The sequence below is a fragment of the Plasmodium sp. gorilla clade G2 genome (genome assembly GCF_900097015.1).
Source record: "Plasmodium sp. gorilla clade G2 genome assembly, chromosome: 14".
Taxonomy (NCBI): domain Eukaryota; phylum Apicomplexa; class Aconoidasida; order Haemosporida; family Plasmodiidae; genus Plasmodium; species Plasmodium adleri (nom. inval.).
Genome location: NC_041706.1, coordinates 184,475 through 205,481, shown reverse-complemented (window position 1 = coordinate 205,481; position 21,007 = coordinate 184,475). Strand labels below are relative to the sequence as shown.

Here is a 21,007-nt window from a genome sequence, read left to right as displayed (position 1 = left end):
GAATATGTATATATATATATATATATATATATATATATGTGTATAAATTTATAACCTTAATAATAATAATTTGTTATATCAAAAGAGAAAAGGAGAAATTTTTCTTTATAATGCTTAAGGGTTAATAGAAATGTGTCATTTATTTATCTTATAATTATAAATCTAATATTATATAAAATAAATAATTTTTATATAAAGTTCTTCTAAAATGAAAATATATATATGTGAAAATGTGTGTGAGTTCATATGTCCCACTATGTATATAAATATAGAAAAATTGATAATTCCTTTGAATATATAAAATGGACTTTATAAAATATAATAATAATAAATTAAATTCTATTAATAATATTTTTATAATTCCTATATCTTTAAATATATCTTATAAGATATTATTATTTTCATTTTGTTTTTTCTCTTATTAATGGTATATATAAAAAACATTCATTATATTTTTAGAAAATATATTAAGGTAGACAAAATGTGTATAAACATAAAAATTAACTGTTGAAAAAAAAAAAAAAAAAAAAAAAAAAAATAGGACATGAGAAAAAGTTATTCTCTTCTAAATTGAAGGAGATTAAGTATAATTTAAATACAATATAAAGTTAATATATATATATATATATATGTATTTTTATTTATTTATTTATTCCATTTTACTATTCGATCCTTTTGTTCATACTTTTGATTAACAAATTAAAGGAATAAAACATATATCTAATTATTCTTCTTATTATTATATAATGTATACCTTTGAAAAAAAAGAAGAAGAGAGATATCTGACTAAGGCTATATATGCTTATGGGATAAATAAAAATATATATAATCCCTTTTATTTATTAGATGATAATTTAATTTTTTACTGTGTAGGTACAAATGGAGTTTTACATTCCATTATAGAAAAAAAACAAACTTTTTTATTAAGTCATGAAAATAGTTATGGTATAATATGTTTAGGTATTAGTAGTGATAAAAAACTACTAGCTTTAGGAGAAAAATCTGTAAACAAACCCTATATTTCTATTTTTTCTAATAATACTCATAAATTGATAAAAAGATTAACATTAGAAATATCTGACAATGCAAGTAGAATAATGAATATATGTTTTTCTTCTAAGAATAAATATATTTATTGTATAACTAATGGAAATACTAAGAGTTTATTTTTATGTTATGATTGGTTAAAAGAAAAATTAATGTTCAGCAAAATTTTCCCCTTTTCTCTTTTTAGTAACATATGTGGTATATATATAAATCCACACAATTCTTCTTACATTGCTTTATTATCTATAAGTGTCTTAAAAAATATAATAGATATAGATTCTATCAATGATGAGGGGAAAACTGAAGTATGTGTGTCTATTGATAATGACAAAAATATAAAAGACCCAAAAAAAGAAACTATAAAAAATAAAGATAATTATAATATTGATAATATTAACAATATTGATGGTATTGTATCTAATTATGAAGTTAGAAATATATTTCTTTATCACAATGTAGATAAAAATTTAGATGATATTGTCATAAAAAATAAAAAACTTGAAAAGATTGATAATAATTTTACAAATTGTTGTTGGTTAAATGATGGTATATTATTACTTATTAATAAAAATAATTATATAATTTTTTATGATGTTAAAAAAGAGAAATTGAAAATATATAATAAACATGTTAGTAGTCAAGAAATAATAAAGGTTATAAGTATGAATAAAGGTTTTTCCGTATTTGATAATTATTTTATTTATATATATGAAAAATCTCCTGACTTAAGTGTACATTTATGTTATTTATTGAAGTATTATATCCGTTTTAATTATAATATATTGTATAATAGTTATTGTTTATTTTCGTCTTGTGAAAAAATGTTATATTTTTTGGAAAAGGATGGAAATATAAAAAGATATGATGTGTCGAAAAGGAAAGTTTTATTTGTAAATAATGAGAAAGTAAATTATGAAAGTTTAAGAAATAAAACAAATAAGAAGGAAGATTTAAAATATATAAATAAAAAAGACGATTTAAAAAATATAAATAATAAAGACGATTTAAAAAATACAAATAATAAAGACGATTTAAAAAATACAAATAATAAAGACGATTTAAAAAATACAAATAATAAAGACGATTTGAAAAATACAAATAATAAAGATGATTTAAAAAATACAAAAAATAAAGACCATTTAAACAATACAAATAAAGAATGTGATGAGAATGATTTAATTCATAATAGTAATAATAATTTTGATAACATAAATAATACTAGTTATATTCACAAGAGTTGTAATGGAAATTTTTCAGGAGATGAGAATGGAAAGGAAGAAGATAATTTCGATTTAGAAACAGTTGTATATAATATTGGTTCCAGTAGAATTAACGATTTTGATGTTTGTTTAAAACATCCATTAATTATATTATGTTATGATGATAATATGATAAGAATTGTTAATTATAGAAAAAAAGAAGTAGTATTAGAAAATTCTTTTAATAATGAACCTTTACATTTATCTATTCATTGTTCAGGACATTTATTAATGGTAGCTTTTACAGATAAATTAAGAATTTTCCATATTTTATATAATAAATTGAAAATAAAAAAAGAATTTTTTTTAAAAAATTGTTCTTGTTGTAAATATTCAAATGGTGGGAATTTTATGGCAGTTTCTAAAATATCTACTATATATATTTATAAAACATATACATATGAACTTTTATATGTATTAAAATCTCATGTTAATTATATTTCTGATATAATTTGGAGTAATAATGATTTCTCTATATTTTCTATAGGGCAAGATGGATATTTTTTTGAATATTCATTATATAATAATGGAAATAAAATGATTGAAGTGTTACAAAAAGAGAAAAAATTTTTATGTATTGATTTAGAATTCCTAGATGATATGAATAAAAAAAATTTTAATGGAGAATGTAATAATTTGGATAAGAAACAAAAAAAATATGATAATGAATATAAAAGCTTAAATAATTTAACTTCAAATGAAATTAAAAATATATATATATCATCTGATGACAAAACTATTAAACAATTTTGTAATTCAAAAATGGAATGTGTATTAGAATGTGAATATATAATAAATAAAATTTTGTTATATAAAAATAAATTCCTTATAGCAACATATCACAATGGATATTTCTCACGTATAAGATTTTATACATTACCTTTATCTGGAATATATTTAGAAATTCCATGTCATATATTAACTTGTGTTAATTTAAAATTTGATATAAATATGGAATTACTTTTTAGTTGTTCAAAGGATGGATCAATATATATCTTTTCGATTGAAAAGGTTGAAAATGCTTTTATATTTTCACAAAATATGAAAAATAATCAGATAGATATGAATAAACAAATATATTCGAAGGATAATATATACAATCAACATGATCAAAATGATACTATCAATGTATATGCAGATAATAATAATACAAATGAGATATATGAGGATAATATGAAAACAAAAAGGGATATATTAAATTATGATGATATAGACAGAATTAATAAAATAGAAAATAAAAAAAAAAATGTTCATATGAATAATACAAATGATTGTAATAATAATAATAATAATAATAATAATAACAAGTGTGATACATTTAATAGTACTATTCCAAATAATAATGGTGGTGATCTTGATGATCACTTAAGGAGCCCAAAAGAACTTTGCTTATCAGATTTTAATAATGATTCTTTTAAAAATGACAATAATAAAAATGTTAATTTATCGAAAGAACAAATGAAATTATTACAAAATAATATTTTGCTATACGATTTATCAAATAGAATTAATTATTCACTAAATGAAGAAGAAAAAGATAATGAAGAAATATTAATCGATTTTTTTTATGTACAAAAAAAAAACAAAGAATATTTAGAACTAGAAAAAAAAATTAACAATCTGAAAAACCAAATGGATTTAGAAATGAAAAATAAAGAATCTATTTATAAAAATGAATTGAAAAAATTAAAAAAAGAAAAAAATTTAGAAATTAAAAATTTAATCAAAATAAATAAAAGTTTAGTAAAAGAAAAAGAAAAAATGGAAAATACATGCAAAGAATCTTTATATGAATTAGAAGAGAAACATACTTATTTTGTAAATCAATTGAATTCTCAATTTTATTTAACAAATAAAATATGTGAAGAGAAATTTTTAAAAGTACAAGAAGAATTTGATTTATATAAAAAAAATTCAACCACAGAAATTTTAGAACTTAAAGATCAACATCAAATACAACTAAAGGAATTGCAAAGAGAAAAAGATGAACAAGTACAAAAAAAGGAAGATTATCTTCAAAATTGTATAATGAAATATGATAATTTACAAAAAGAAAAAGAACAATATATTAAACAAATGGAAGAAGAAGTAGATGAAGAAATTTTAATGATAACAAAAAAATATGAAAATCAAATTGAACAACTCAAAAAAGATAAATATGATTTGATGGGAAAGTTTAAATTATATGAACATATTGAAAGTGAATTAAAAGAAAATATACAGGAGGAAAAGGACAAATTTATTAAAAATAATATTACTGCTAAAAGATTACACGAGGTTAAAATATATGTATATGTATATATATATAAACACACATATATATATATATATATAAACACACATATATATATATATTTATATACATACATATATATATATATATATATATATATATATATATATATATATATATTCAACCATTTTTATATATACAGAATATAGATAATCTAAAAGTGGACTTAAGCAACCTGAAAGATAATATCGCAACAAAAGAAAAAGAAATTGAATCCAAAAATTCTGAAATTATGAATTTAAATAAAAAGAACGAAGAATTAGAAAAGGTAAAAATTGTTCTAACCCAAAAAATAAAAAATTTAGAATCTAATTTATCTCCAAAAGAATCTGAGATAAAAATAATGAGAGAAAAAATAGATGAAATGGCTAAATGTTTTGAAAATAATCATAAGAAAAGAGTTAACCTACAAATTGAAATTAATGAATATAAAATGAAAATAAAATTTTTACATGATGATTTATTAAATTATAATAAAACTATAATGAATTATGAAAAAATACTTAAGAATTTACAAGATCATATTAAAGAATGTTATTTACATTTACATGATAAAAAAATATTTAATTCATCCTTTTTAAATTTATATAATAAATTTCATAAAGTAAATGATGTTCAAAATTATGATGCCAAAAATGTCTTTTCTGAATATATAAGACAAAAAGAATATCTAGAAAATATGATTGAAGTTTTAAAAGATAAACTACACAAAGAGACAGAAGCTTTTAGAAATGAAAAAATTAAAATGATGAATGAAAATTCATTACTTTTAAAAGAAATAAATGATTTAAAAATGGATTTAAATTTTCTTAAATCAGAATGTCATGAAGCACAATTACAAAACAGAAAAATGAAATTTTTAAAAAAACGTAGTGAAAGTAAGGAGAGGAAAAAAGAAAAAAAAAAAAACAAGGAAGATAACGAAGAAAAAAATATAGATATACAATAAAATATATATATATGTATCATATATCATATAGTATGAAATATGTGCCAGGTCAATAAAATATATCAACATATATATTAATATATATATATATATATATATATATGTTTATTTATTTATGTGAATTATTTTTGCCTTAATGTTAAATCCCATCATAAATAAAAAAAAAAAAAAAAAAAAATTTAAGAAATTACTTCATTTTGTTCACATATGTTATATGTAATTTCTTTTATTATATATTTCTTCATTACAATTTTTATATACATATTATTCCTTTATTCATTGAATGATTTTATTTTCTTTACTTATGAATTAATCATTTTCCGTTTCGCTAAATATTTTTGAGCATAGTGGGGGTAATTTATAATTTCTTTGAATTATAATATTTTTGAGATTCGTAAAATCTTGTTTCATATCCAATTCTTTAAAAGCTAGAAGAACAAAAGTAAGTGTATTAATATTGATTTGGAAAGATGTATCTTTTTGTTGTATATTAATTAATTCAGCATATAAGGATATAATAACATCATATTTTTTTGAATTAATGCATGAAATCATTGTATTATTATATAACATGAGTAGATCATTTGATTTAAAATTTAATAGTTTAGCAACTCTTAATACATATATAGCATAATTATATATTCCACAATTTTTGGTAGATTCTATTGTATATAAAAATGGTAATATATTTTTATTATTTAATAATTTGTTGATTTGCATTTCTTTAAATAATTTGAATGCTTTTTCATAATTATCTATATTACTATAAATTTTTAACATTATTTGATAAGACAAATTATTTGGTGTAAGTAATAATTCATCAAATTCATTATTCCAAATATCTTCAGCAACATTAATTTTATTATGTATACTTAAAGATTTTAATATATTATTTAATATATTAACATTAATATTTTTTTTAAAATTAGGATCATTTTTTAAATTATTATAATATTCTATTGATTTTTCATAATCTCCATTTTTACTTAATAAATCAAATATATTTTCAAATACAAAAATGGATGGCATATATTTTCCAGTTTTTAATAATTCTTCAAAATATTTAATTCCTTGTTCATATAAATTCGAAATATTACATGCATAAATAACATTAGCATATTCGCTATATTGGATTTTACTTGAATAATTTTCTACATTTTTTATTTGATTACTAATTTGTTTAAATTTGTCATCATATATATTATTATTATTTTCTGTAGTATTATTATTATTTTCTTTCAATTCATTTTGAATTATAGATGTTTGTAGATCATTTGAATTCTCTTTATTATCAGTAGAACTTGATATATTCAATGATCTCATTTCTTCAATAAATGGATCATTTCTTAATTTTTCAAACACTTCAATAGCTTTATATGCATTTCCCATTTTTGCATAACAACTTATCATAATAGCATATATTTCATAATTCGGATTAATTTTATCATTTTCTATCATTTCTTCAAATAATATTTCTGCTGTATCTGCCAAATGATATTTATCACATAAACTTAAAACTAGCTTATATGATACTAAATCAGGTTTGATATTTTTACTTTTCATTGTCCCAATTAAATCTAACATTGATGATAAACATCCTTTTTTTTCTACTGCTGACATAGCTGCATTAAATGCTAATGTTGTAGCATCAATATCATTACTCGAATATATTAAATTCATTACTTTTACCCAATCCATATTTAATGGTGTAAGACTTTGTTCAATTTCTTTTTCATTCGATTTCTTTTTTAATATATTTTCATTTAACAAATTATCTTTTTCTGAACTGTTCATGTAAAGCATATTTTTTCTTGAATTCTTCCTTTTGTCATCATACTTATTTTTATCATAACAATAATTATAACTATTATTATTATCATATTTTATATTATCAAATTCATTATTTGAATATTTAATTGATATTTTATTTTTTCTTCCATCGTAAAAAAAGGGGTTTACAAAATATTTCTTTCTTTCTTTTTTTATATCTGTCACATTTTTAAAAAAAGGCTTCAAAAAGAAAACATTTTTGTTCTTATAACTATCCAACCTTAATGAAGCAATCAACTTTATTATGCAAAATGCATAGTAGTAATATGTTAATTTCATTTAGTTCATTACAATAAATAATTTAAATAAAATAAATGTCACATTATTGAGTTGATGGTAGAAACACAAAAAAAAAAAAAAAAAAAAAAAAAAAAAATTTATCCTATTTTGTATAATTGTAAGCAAAATTGACCTAATAAATAAATAAATAAATAAATATATATATATATATATGTAATATATGATACTCTGATCGTATAAAAAAATTTTCTATTAAAGTCGAGAAATCCGTATGGAATTAAAAATATATATATAATTATACATTATTTTAGAACATTGTGTGTATTTATTTATTATAAAATATTTTAAAATTGTGTGATGGGTTCATACAAAATATAAAATCCCCATATAAAAAGAAAAAATATATATATTAAAAATATTACCTTACACATATAATATATATAATATTTTATATAACCTTTAGTGAAAAAAATAAAAAATATTATTTCAAATGTGAACAGAATTTTTTTTTTTTTTTTGTCACTATCTAATAATTAAATATAGATATAAAATATTAAATATAATATATATATATTATATATTAATATGTAAATTTTATCCTCTACAATGTTGAACATTCACATAAAAACCTTTTCTTTTTCTCTTTTATTAAAATATAATGTATTTAAAATATTTATAAGAGACCTTTAAACAATTTATTTATTGCTTTATAAAAAAAAATATACAAGGCTAAAATATCCAGTATTATAATATTTTATAATAATAATATTTTGCCTTTCAATTGTATGTTAAAATCGTAATTAAAATTTTTTCATACTTGAAAGCTTAAAAAAGTTTTATTAATTATTCTCTAATTTTTTTATTTCTTTAAAATCATTACAAGGTACAAAAATATAGAAATGAAAAAATAAAACTTTAAAAATAAAATTAAAAAAATTAATAACTACAATTATTTCGGATATATTCATCAACGATCATAAATATGTATATATATATATATATATATATATATATATGTATATGTTTTATTTTTTGTTCTTTTCTTTTATACCTTGCAAAACATATTTGGCTAGTACAATATCATTTGGACATAAAGAATCTGCATCTAATTTTAAGTAAGAAAGGATATCATCTGCTTTGTCATTATCTTCTGTACCCCAATATATCATAATTTTTTTATGATTTTTATGAAATATATCAATAAAATCTTCTATAGGTATAGTTATATTAGATGGATTACTATGAACAACTATTGAATTTTTTTTTAATCTAAATGAAAAATGTGCCCATTCAGCATTATAATATTCCATAGTGTATAGTAGAGAATTTATATCTGGCAAGATTTCATCATCTGAGAAAAGAAGTGCTACAGGTATATTAAGTTTATTGTTTCTTAAAACGTTTAATAAGTCAATTCTATCTACATTATAAAATGGGTATGCTTCATAATTAAAATTGTTTACATTTTCATATTGGGGTATTTCTTCTTGCATATCATTATATTGTAAGAGCCAATTAAATGAACTGAATTTAAATTTATAATCTTTATAATTTTCTAAGATATCTAATATAAAAAGTCCCAGATTTTCTTTGTTACCTTTAAGTTCAATATCATAAGTTAATTTATTTTTATAAAGTTTTAATAAATTTTCTAATAAGGGTACATGATAAAACATGGAAATGAATTTGAATAATAATTGTTTTTTTTTTAAATGATAATGAGTTTTTGGCATCATATATTTTTTATAAATATCTTTACAATGTGAACATTTTATAGAATTTATATAGTCTTCTTCAGTATTTAAATTTATATCTAAATTATATTCCTCAAAGAATTTTTTCTCTTTTTCAATAAATTCTGTATCATTAATGGGTTCCACACTATCATTATTATTATTATCATTATTATTATTATCATTATTATTATTATCGAGGTTGTAAAAATTATTTAAAAATTTTTCATTTACTAATTTTTCTATATCTTCATGTTCTTCTAAATTTATATAGGCTTTATCAAAATTTTCATATTCATTTTCTTTTTCGAATTTTTCTTGTTCTGTTAAGAAAGAATATTTTATTTTATTATTCTTAAATTCGTAATTATCTTGATAAAATGTTTTTCCATGGTTTAATATCCATGGTTCTTTAAAATGATATTTTTGTATCTCATCTAAATTTAATTCTTCAATGTTTTTATTTTCACAATTATCATCACATAATAATGTATGACCAAGTAATCCATCTTCAGTACCATGCAATACAATAACTTTATTATCATTAGTAAGCCAAACATCTAATTCCACTCCATCAACATTTGCATCTAAAGCTTTTTTAAAAGAGAAGAGAGAATTCTCAGGATATCGAGATATACCCCCAGCTGTGCTAGAACCACACCCTCTATGACCAACAATTGATGCATTAGGTGAACTCATTTCAATCGTTTTTAGAAGGGAAGCGATATAAATGAAAAGCAAAAGATGTATCATTTATATATGTATATTATGGAAATATAATATAATATTCTTATTATATATTATATTATTCTAATGTGTACACGTATATAATATATATATATATATTATATATATATATTATATTTTTCTTAATATTTTTTTTTGGTATCGACCAAATATATACACATATATATATGTAATATAATATATAGTATAATATATTTTCTTCTTCAAAAGTATTACAAATATATTATTTTATCTTTTTATTATAAATATTTAGATTTTTCTTTTTTTATATTCTAATGATTTTTTTTAAAATAATCATTTGACACAAGGAACTAAAAAAAAAAAAAAAAAAAAAAGAAAAAAAAGAAAAAAAAGAAAAAAAAAAAAAAAAAGGAAAAAAAACTAGCTTTTTTTCATATATAATATATATATTAATCTTATATAATATTTACATATATTTATAATTATATTTTTAATATATATAAAAAATGTGAAATGTAAAAAATTAATGACATGTAGATATTTATTATAAAAAAAAAATATAAAATAAGGGGAAAAAAAATAAAAAAAAAAAAAAAAAAAAAAAAAGACTTTATATAATAATATTCCAATTGTGCTTGGTTTAAACATACGGTTCTTTGATTCCTTCTTTTTTTTTTTTTTCTTTTTTTTTTATATTTATAAATCTTATTTATTTTTTACTATGGTATAATAAATGGTTAATAATATATATAAACAGAACTAAACTAAACATAAAATAAACATTATTATTGAATTCAATATTATTATATAAAACTAATATATAGATATACTTATACCATGAACTAATTATTATAAAAAAAAATATATTTATAATAAAAAATATTGTTTTGACAAGTATTTTATTTATTTATTTATGTTTTATTTTCTATAAGTTGGAACTTATAATTTTTATAGCTTTTATTTATATTTAATGTATATATATATATTATATATATATGTATAAAATAATCAAATAATGCTAACTATTAATATATAAAAGAATTTTTCTGTTTTCACATATATATATATATTATATATATATATATATATATATATATAAATATTACGTATATTAAATAAAATGAAAATGTAGTTATTTAAAAGAATTGATAAAATAAAAAGCATATAATAAAATATAAATTTAGTAATATATATATTTTATAATTATAAATATTTATATACATATTTAAAATGTATAAAAAATAATATTATATTGTTAGAACAATTATATATATATATATTATATATTTTTTCTTAAATGGCATAAAAAAGAAATAAAATATATAATAATAGAAGAAAAAAATGTTATTAGAACACTAAGCATCTTATTAATATATAATAAATTTTTTTTTTTTTTTTTTTTTCTTATATAATTTTGTAATTATATAAAAAATCATGGAATTGGATTTTTTAAAGACTTTTTTTAATATATAAATATAATATTAATAATATATAAGTATATTGTGTGTATATTTTATTATATATATATATATATATATATATATATATTTATATATATAGTATATTAAAATATGAAATAAGTGTATTTGTATTTTAGATAATGTTATTACCATATATATAAATTTATTGTACACTTTTCAAAATTACAAAAATTAAATATATATAAAAATTATTAATATTTTGTATATATATATATATATATATATATATAAGAACACATTACTTTTATTTAAATAATCCACATATGCAGAAGATAAATACTAGTTTATGAAGAATATAAATTCAATATAAATATAATATAAACATATATAAAATTATAATATATAATATTTATATTAGCTTATTATATTAATATTTTTTATAGAAAAAAATAGATAATACCAAAAAAATATAAATGCATTTTTACATAAATATATCAGATCATTTTTTTACTAACACCTTTAAGAATATATATATTATATATATATATCATCAGTACTACACAGTACATTCTTTTATTTTTGATGTTTCTATTTTAAATTAAAAAAAAAAAAAAATTATACATATATATATATATACATATATATATATATATATATATATATATATATATATATATTTATATATATTGCGGTGTTTCACTTTGAATAATGAAAAATATAAAAAAAAAAAAAATCATTAATTTGATATTTGAAAATTTTAAAAGATATAATAATATGTAACATTAAAAAATAAAATAAACCTATATATAATATATATTTTATATAAAAGGTTTTCATAATTTTTTTATATAAACAGATTTATAAATAAAATAATATAACTAAATGAATATAAAAATATATATATATATATATATATATATATATATATATATATGTATTGTATTGTAAAAAATATTGTTTAAAAAAAAAAAAAAAACACTTGTATATATCAATTTTTGATAGCTTTAAGTTTTTTATTATATTCTTCCATTTTTTTTTTCTTTTCATTCATATATTCTAATCTTTCATTTTGACGATTCCAATATCCTTTTTCTTTCCACCATGTAATAAGATATTTAAAATTTTTTTCAGTTCTGGTCCACAATTTAAAGGATTTATGATCAACATATATTGAATCATGAAGTACTATAAAATCTTTGGGTTCATAAGTAGAATGCACATTTGAATATAGATGTTGTTGATGTTTAATTGGTGGTATGACCATTAATGTAAATCTTAAAGGATTAAAATCTTGCATAACATTTTTCTCTCCTTTATTATTATTATTATTATTATTTTTGATTTCTGGCATGATAGGTGGAATAATAGACCACATAATATTATCTGGTTTAAGTATCATTTCTTGACTTAATTCTTTTTGAACTTGTTCAAATGATTTTCTTTTTTTACATTTAGGATGATTATATAATTCTAATAGATTTTTTTTTAAGTTATCACAAAAATTTGTAACTATTTGATCTATTGATTTGAATTGTTCGTTATTAATTAAATATATTTGTTGAATTGGCTGATGTGTATTTCTATTAGTTATATTATGATGTTGTTGTATATTTTTTTCATATATAGTGAATTTAACAATATAAAAAGGATTGTCACATGTTTTAATGATTACATATAATTTATTAATTTCATTTGAAGGATATATAATTGATTCACCTATAGATATATTATTTTGTTTTAAATATGTATATACTTCTTGATAATTCCATAATTTAAAATTTGGATGATTTATAAATTGTTTATTTTGATAATATTTATTTTTATTTTTAATAAATAAATTTTTTTCATCTTCAACAAAATCATCAAAATCTTCATTATCATTTAATTTTTTAAAATGTGTTTGTATAAAATTATTATTATCATAATTAATATCTAATTCAATAAGTGGTGATAAATTTTCATAACTAAATGGATAACTCATATTTTGTAAAAATACTTGTTTTTTTATTTTTCGAATATTTTCTTCTGTTACTACTACATAAAAATTTGTTTCAAATTTATTATTTAAATTATAATTAATAGCTGATATCCTACCTTTTATAACTTCTCCTATAACCGAATTATTAATATATTGTGCATCTTTTAAATTATTATTATGATTCATAAAATTATTTTTATTATTAAATGAATTTAATATTTCCATATTAGAATTTATATAATTCATTCTCTCATTATAGTAATTTCTTAATTGTCTTAAAAACTCCTTAGAATCACTTATAACACCTCTAATATTATATGGTAATATAGAAATACCAATATAGCCATTATTTTTATTTATATAATTAATTTTACATGCAACCTCTGAACCTACAACTAGGTTTTCTTTCTTTTCATTAATAATAAGATAAAATAATTCTTCTTCTTTTTTTTTCTCATATATATAACGATAATCTTTATATGGTTCTAGTAGTTCATTTTTTATAAATTTTAAGTATGGATACAAATAAATATTTTTATTCTTATTATAAAACATTTTCTTCGTATCATTTTTAATTAAAATGCTATTATTATTATTATTATTATGATCATCATCATTTACATTACTATTATCATTATTATTACTATTATTTTCACTATTGTTATTATCATCTCCATTTCCATTATCATTATTATTATTGTTAATTTTATGATTATTTGCTTGATTGTAATACTTCCTTGCATAGTCTTTTATTTCTATATGTTTGATCAATCTCTTTTTATCTATTAAATAATTTACTAATTCATAGAGATCCTTATTTTTCATAAAACTGTTTTTTTTCTCTACCGTATTTTTTAACATGTCATAAATAATGTGATAACAATTGGTTGGATGAATTCTTGTATTATCTAAAGCCTCAACAAAATCATCTCCATTACTTATAATTCTAATAAAAGAAGAACAATTTCTATATACACATTTTCCAATAAATTTTTTATTATTTGATAGATTTAAAAGATCTTCACGTGTATTTAAATTTGTATTATGTAATAATTTCATTAATTCTTCTCTCTTTCTTAAACCAAAACCACATATATAATTTAATGAATTTTCAAGATGTTTCTTTTTTTGTTTTCTTAAAAAGTTTATATCACATCCTATTTTATTTACTACATCAATCATAACTCTTTCAAATAAATATTGTAATTTATAGTTACAAATATAATTTTGTAAATCATGTAAGCATATTTTAATCAACATACTTTTACTATCTTCATCAAATAAAGATAAAATAGCATTTAATGGATTTTGTACGTAATGACAAAGAGATAAACACATCAAAGCTTCTCTTGTATATTTATCAACTAATTCTTTATTATATTTTAAACTATTTGTAACTAAATTAGGAATATATAAACTTTCAGCTATTATATGATACTTATTATTATTCAGATTATTTATACGTTCTTCATTATGTTTATATTTATGATCATCATATTTGTGTGCATGTTTATCCTTTTGATATATATTATCATTTTCATCTTTTATATTACTCCTATCCATATTGTTATTAAACATATTTAGAATATATGAATATACAAGATATGATGGTACGTCTCTAATACCTACAACTATAATATCCGGTTTGATTGTTTTAATAAATGTTTTCAATATTTTCAAATCATGAGCAATTCTCTCTTTTTCCATAGGAATTTTTTCTTTTTTTATTATATCTGTATATATATTATCTAAATAAATATATTTTAATATATCACCATAAATATCACATGCCATTAGATGTACCCTAACATTATACTGAACATATTCACATACTATTGATATAACATCATATACATTATGATTTTTCTTCATAATTTTTAATAAGGATTTATTTTTTTTATCCTCATCATTTTTATTAGATACGTAGCTTTTTCCAGATTTATCTGAATAATTATCATAATTTAGATTTTTCTTATATTTTTTACCTTCTTCATTGTACATATTACTACTTTTTTTTTTTTTATTTTTTAATTCATTTTTTCTATCGTTTTGTTCTTCAGAATTATATTCATCAGATGAATAGGTTGAATGGAATAAATCTGTTTTATTTGAATATTTTACATTGTTTTTATCATCATTTTGATTTTTTTTTTTTTCTTCTTTTTCTTCATCATTATCACTATGGTTATTATTATTTTCATTATTAATAATATCATTATTCATATTATCCTTGTTATTATTGTCATTAATATTATCTTTATTTTTATCATTATTGTCATTATGGTTGTTGTTGTTGCTATTTTTATTTTTATTTTTATCATGAACTTTATTTTTATCCTTTTTTTTCTTCTTTTCCTTATGTTTATCATCCATATCATCCTTTTTATAATGATCTGACATATCGCTATGGTAAGAATCGTCACTATAATATTTTTTTTTATCCTTCTTATAATTATAGTCCATTTTCAACATCCCGTCTTCATATTTTGAAGTTGAAGATGTTCTACTTTTACTTTCTGATGAATATTCTTCATCATCAGCGTAATTGTCATCATCATCATCATAATCATCGTCATTATTATCATCATTATTATTATCATCTTTATTTTTAATACTTTCTTTTTTTCTTTTTTTTTTTATTTTCTCTTGATTATCCCTAATAATATCCTTTTTGAATATTTTTATTGGTTTTACATTAAGTGTTAAATAAAAAGATTGATGTATATATACCATTAGCCAATTCTGAGCACTAGATAACAATAGATGTTCTAGATTTTTTTTAAATAATGGTAAAAGTTCTACACATAAGAAATTATTTAATATTTTTTTTTGTATATATACAAAAATATTATTATTTTCCATATCATTATAACAATAGGCATAAGATAATTGTCTAAGAATATTATTTATCCATTCGCTATCTAACTGTTCTGCTTTAATTAATTTATTCTTTTCCTTTTCAAATGAATTTTTAATATCTCTTTCATTTTTTTTTTTTTTTTTTTTGATTTTTTCTCTTTCATTATATTCTTCACTTTTCCAGGGTACAGTTTCATGAGGTAGGATTGGATGAATAATAATATCAACTAATTTATTTTCTTTATTTTTTAATATCTCTAGATATATATGTTTATATTTATGCATATGATAATAATTTTCTAGTTCTCTTTTTTTAGCATATATAGGAATATTGCTTTCATCTAATTGTGTGTTAAAAAAATTTAAGTTATAATTGTGTATATAACATGGATCATGACTAACTTGAAAAGAGGGTAATACATCATTATTAATAGTACAATTATTAGTATAATGAGATGTGTAATTATTTGAATAATTACTATGACGATATGAATTTTTAGTATCACGTCTATTATTATATGTATCTTCATTTTGATCTAAGAGAAATTGATTCGTGTGTTCATTGGTTAATAAATAATATATAGGCAAACGATAAAGTCTATATACAAAATAATCACTATTACATATATCAACATTCATTTCTCCTATATTAGTACTTACAGTAGTTATGGATGCATATTTCAAAAAAAAGAATCTAAAAATATATTTGATACATGGATGAGATGCTAATAATTTAGAATAATAACAAATTAAAGTTTTAAATATTTCTTTATTATTTGATACTTCTCTAGAAAAAAAAGATTTACACCAATCTTCAATTTGAGTTTCTACATTTAAATCATTTATATATATTTCTGGTACATTAGATACCATATTTTTTATTTTTGAACAATTATATTTAAAGATTTTTAAATTTTCTTTTTTATTTAATTTTTTTTTTTCTGCTTTATTAAGATAATCATCATTATCATAATCATCTTTATTATCATTATATTTATTTTTTTCATGATCATCATAAATATTTTCGGATGGATATATTTTCTCATTTCTTATTAAATTATATAAATAGCATATATTTTCATAAAATTCTTCAGTAGTTAATAAATATTCATCCCATATATTAAATTTATTTTTTTTTACATATTCTAAAAATTGTAAACCTGGAATATTTCTCTCATTAAATTTATTATATAAATTATTTTTATTATCTTCTTTTTCATCACTATGTATTTTGATCTTATTTATATCTAATATTTTTTTTTTTTCAAATACATCATTATTATTATTTTCTTTGTTTTTTTCATCTATTAATATATCTTCACCAAATAAATCATCCTTCATATAAATATTATTTTCTTTAATTTCCTTGTCATTATTTATTATATCTTCACCAAATAAATCTTTATCATTCTCATTATTTTTTAGAGATAATATAATTTGATTATTATTATGACTATCATCAAAATGGATAATATTATTAATATTATCAATATTATTATTATTATTATTATTATTATTATTGTTTGTATTTAGCAAATCGTTTTTCATATAATAATAATATATATTGACATCCTCGTAATATATTTCATTATATTTATTAAGAATGTCGAAAATATCCATATGGATATTATTAGCTTTACTTAAATGTTTTAATCTACAGCTTAATTTCCTTACTTTAATAAAAGTTTTATACCAACTTTGATCTAGCTCATATATATCCCATAACATATTTATATTAAATGGTGGAAATATTAAATATGATTTATGAAATATAATATATGGTATTTCATTATTATACTTTATAAGCATATGTAATGTTAATATACATTTTTTTAATAAAAATGAATCATTCAAGAAATCATTTACATTTATATCATATGTTTTATTATATGTTTCTTCAATAATTTTTTCAAAATTTTTATATGTAAAATATGTTGGATATTTTTCTTTCAATTTATGTAATATCCATTTAGATTCTATAAGTAACATTTTTTTATTTAATTTCTTTTGTCTTTTTTTATATATATTAAAAAATCTTTCAGGCATATCTGTATTTCTAATTAAATCATCTCTTTTGGTTAATAATTGATTTAAAGCTTCATCTGGTTCTGCAATTTTTTTCCAGTTATCTGATACTATTAAATCTAATCGTTTTTTCTTTTTTTTGTTTTTCTTTTTTTTGGGCTTTTCTTTTTTTTCAATTTTATTTTCATCATCAAAAAGATTCTTATTTTCTTTACTTTCTTTTACAACTTGTGATTCATCTTCAATACTTAAGATATTATTTTTATCCTCTTCCTGATTTTCTTCTTCATTAATATTACGTTCTTTTTGTGTATCATCTTGGTCTATATCTAATATGTCTTTGTCTTTATCTTTATCTTTGTCTTTATCTTTATCTTTATGATCTATATCGATATCTTCTTTTGCTTTTTCATCTTCCTTATATAATTCTCCTAAACGGTGTGCACTTGCATGTTCTTCTTCATCAAAATCGTCATATTCATGCTCATATATTTTGTTATACTCTTGTTCGTATATATTATTATCATCATCATCTTCTTCTTCTTCATCATCTTCTTCATCATCCTCGTCTTCGTCATCGTCTTCTTCATCATCTTCTTCATCTTCTTCATCTACATAATCATCTTCTGCATATTCATCATATTCATCATACTCTTCTTCAATTTCTTCCATACCTTCTTGATCATCATATTTTTCATTTTCATCTATTTCATAATCCGAATCATCATCATCCATTCCCATCCTTTTCATACTTTCATTAATGTCATCAAAAAAGCTAACCATTTTTTTTTTATTCTTGCGTTTTTTTCTACTAGGATATTCGTCATCCACTATAATATCTTTAGAGTCTTGATCCTCTTCGTCATCATAATCACTTTCTATTTCATCATCTTCATAATCATATTTTTTTTTTTTTTTTGATGGAGAAGCATTAATAATATCTAAGACTGCATTTATATCACCAAATGTTTGAGTAATAACATTATGTATATATGAATCATTTTTATAAATATTATCAGATGTGATACCATATCCTTCTTCTTCTAAATCTTCATCACCTTCTTGTAATCCATGTTTATCATTTTCTCTTGTATCAGATAAATTATCTGCATAATTAAATAAATTATTATTTATATCTCCTTTTTTTTTTCTTAAAGTGATTTCACTATCATCTATAAAATCATCTTTATCTTTTAATTCATTAGTTTTATTTTCATTCATTGATAAATGATCATAAGAATCATCTTCATCATTACTGTCTTTAATTTTTTTTAATCTTCTATGTTTAGTATCTTTTTCATTTCGTATTACTTGTATACCTGTATTTTCTGCAATAAGTTCTAGATCTTCATCATCTAAACTTTTATTTTCAAAATAATCATATTTTTTCTTTTTCTTTTTTTTCTTCTTCTTTTTCTTCATTTTTCTTTTTTTCTTTTTTTCCTTTTCCCTAATTATATCATCAGTATCTTCATTATATTTTTTATTATCATTATCAGAATCATCGTTACTATCATCATCACTATCATCATCGCTGTCATCATCACTGTCGTCATCACTGTCATCATCACTACTATCATCATCACTATAATCTTCTTCTTCATCTTCTTCATCACTATCTACAATAAAACCTTTCATTTCATCATTATTCTCATCATCATCTTCATCTTCATCATCTTCATCATCATCGTCATCATCTTCTTCAAAATCTCGTCTATCTTTTTTACCTTTCTTATAGTGTATTCTTTTTTCTTTTAAACTTTTTCTAAAATGTTTTTTTTCTCTATCAATTCGTTTGTTAATATTATCTTCCTTTTCTTTAATATAATCCGTTCTATCCTTATTGACATTTTTATGAATATTTCTGAAATCATTTTTCGATGATTTTTTGCTAACAATTTTTTTATTAATATTAATATTAATATCATCAGTTTTTCTTTCTTTCTTTTTCTTTTCATCAATATCTTCGTTTTCATAATCTTCTGAGATTACTTTTTTACTTTTCTTATTGTACTTATAATTATAATTTTCGTTCATATCATTTTTTAGTGATTCATCTATATAGGATTGCCCATTTAATATTAATGGTTCCCCATTTTTATTATCATCATTTTTATTAACCTTTTCGATATTTTTATTATTATCCTCATCAATAACTATATCTTTATTTTCATTCTCATCATTATTATCATTATCATAATTTTCATCATCATTATTATCGTCATCTCCTTTGATTTTATGTTTTATCCTTTTAAAACTTCTAATTAAAAAGCCCTCATTTTTTCTCTTTAAATTTGAATTATCTGTTTCTTCATTTCCTTCCTTGTTTTTCTCTTTGTCGTCGTTCTTGTTTGATTCTGTTATATTCATTTTTATTTTTATATATGAATATAAAAAATAATATATATATTATATATATATATATATATATATATATTATATTTATGTATGAGAATTTATAAATATAAAACAAACAACTATTTTATATAATAATCATAGGATATCCATATATAATTTATACATTACTTCTTTTTAATTTTTTTTTTTTTTTTTTTTTTTTTTTTGTTTTTAAATAAATATATTATTATATATTATATGGATTTAAAAAGAAGGTATATATATTCATTATATTACTGTAGAATTGTTTTCTTCAACTTAAATGAAT

General features: G+C 18.9%; 4 protein-coding genes across 4 annotated transcripts; 1 reads left to right on the top strand and 3 right to left on the bottom strand.

Moving 5' to 3' along the window:
- Positions 1 to 746: 746 nt before the first annotated feature.
- Positions 747 to 5,548, top strand: PADL01_1406100 (conserved Plasmodium protein, unknown function; the record flags this gene model as incomplete). Its single annotated transcript, XM_028684331.1, has 2 exons — positions 747 to 4,583; positions 4,742 to 5,548. The coding sequence occupies 2 exons, from the start codon at positions 747 to 749 to the stop codon at positions 5,546 to 5,548; spliced, it is 4,644 nt and encodes a 1,547-aa protein (XP_028540420.1).
- A 309-nt stretch (positions 5,549 to 5,857) lies between these two features.
- On the bottom strand, positions 5,858 to 7,657 carry PADL01_1406000 (PPR repeat protein; the record flags this gene model as incomplete). The annotated part of the gene is made up of 1 exon (XM_028684330.1): positions 5,858 to 7,657. One exon carries the CDS (start codon positions 7,655 to 7,657, stop codon positions 5,858 to 5,860), a length of 1,800 nt encoding a protein of 599 aa, XP_028540419.1.
- A 986-nt stretch (positions 7,658 to 8,643) lies between these two features.
- Positions 8,644 to 10,104, bottom strand: PADL01_1405900 (glycerophosphodiester phosphodiesterase; the record flags this gene model as incomplete). Its single annotated transcript, XM_028684329.1, has 1 exon — positions 8,644 to 10,104. The coding sequence occupies one exon, from the start codon at positions 10,102 to 10,104 to the stop codon at positions 8,644 to 8,646; it is 1,461 nt and encodes a 486-aa protein (XP_028540418.1).
- A 2,364-nt stretch (positions 10,105 to 12,468) lies between these two features.
- Positions 12,469 to 20,712, bottom strand: PADL01_1405800 (conserved Plasmodium protein, unknown function; the record flags this gene model as incomplete). The annotated part of the gene is made up of 1 exon (XM_028684328.1): positions 12,469 to 20,712. The coding sequence occupies one exon, from the start codon at positions 20,710 to 20,712 to the stop codon at positions 12,469 to 12,471; it is 8,244 nt and encodes a 2,747-aa protein (XP_028540417.1).
- Between the last annotated feature and the right edge of the window lie 295 nt (positions 20,713 to 21,007).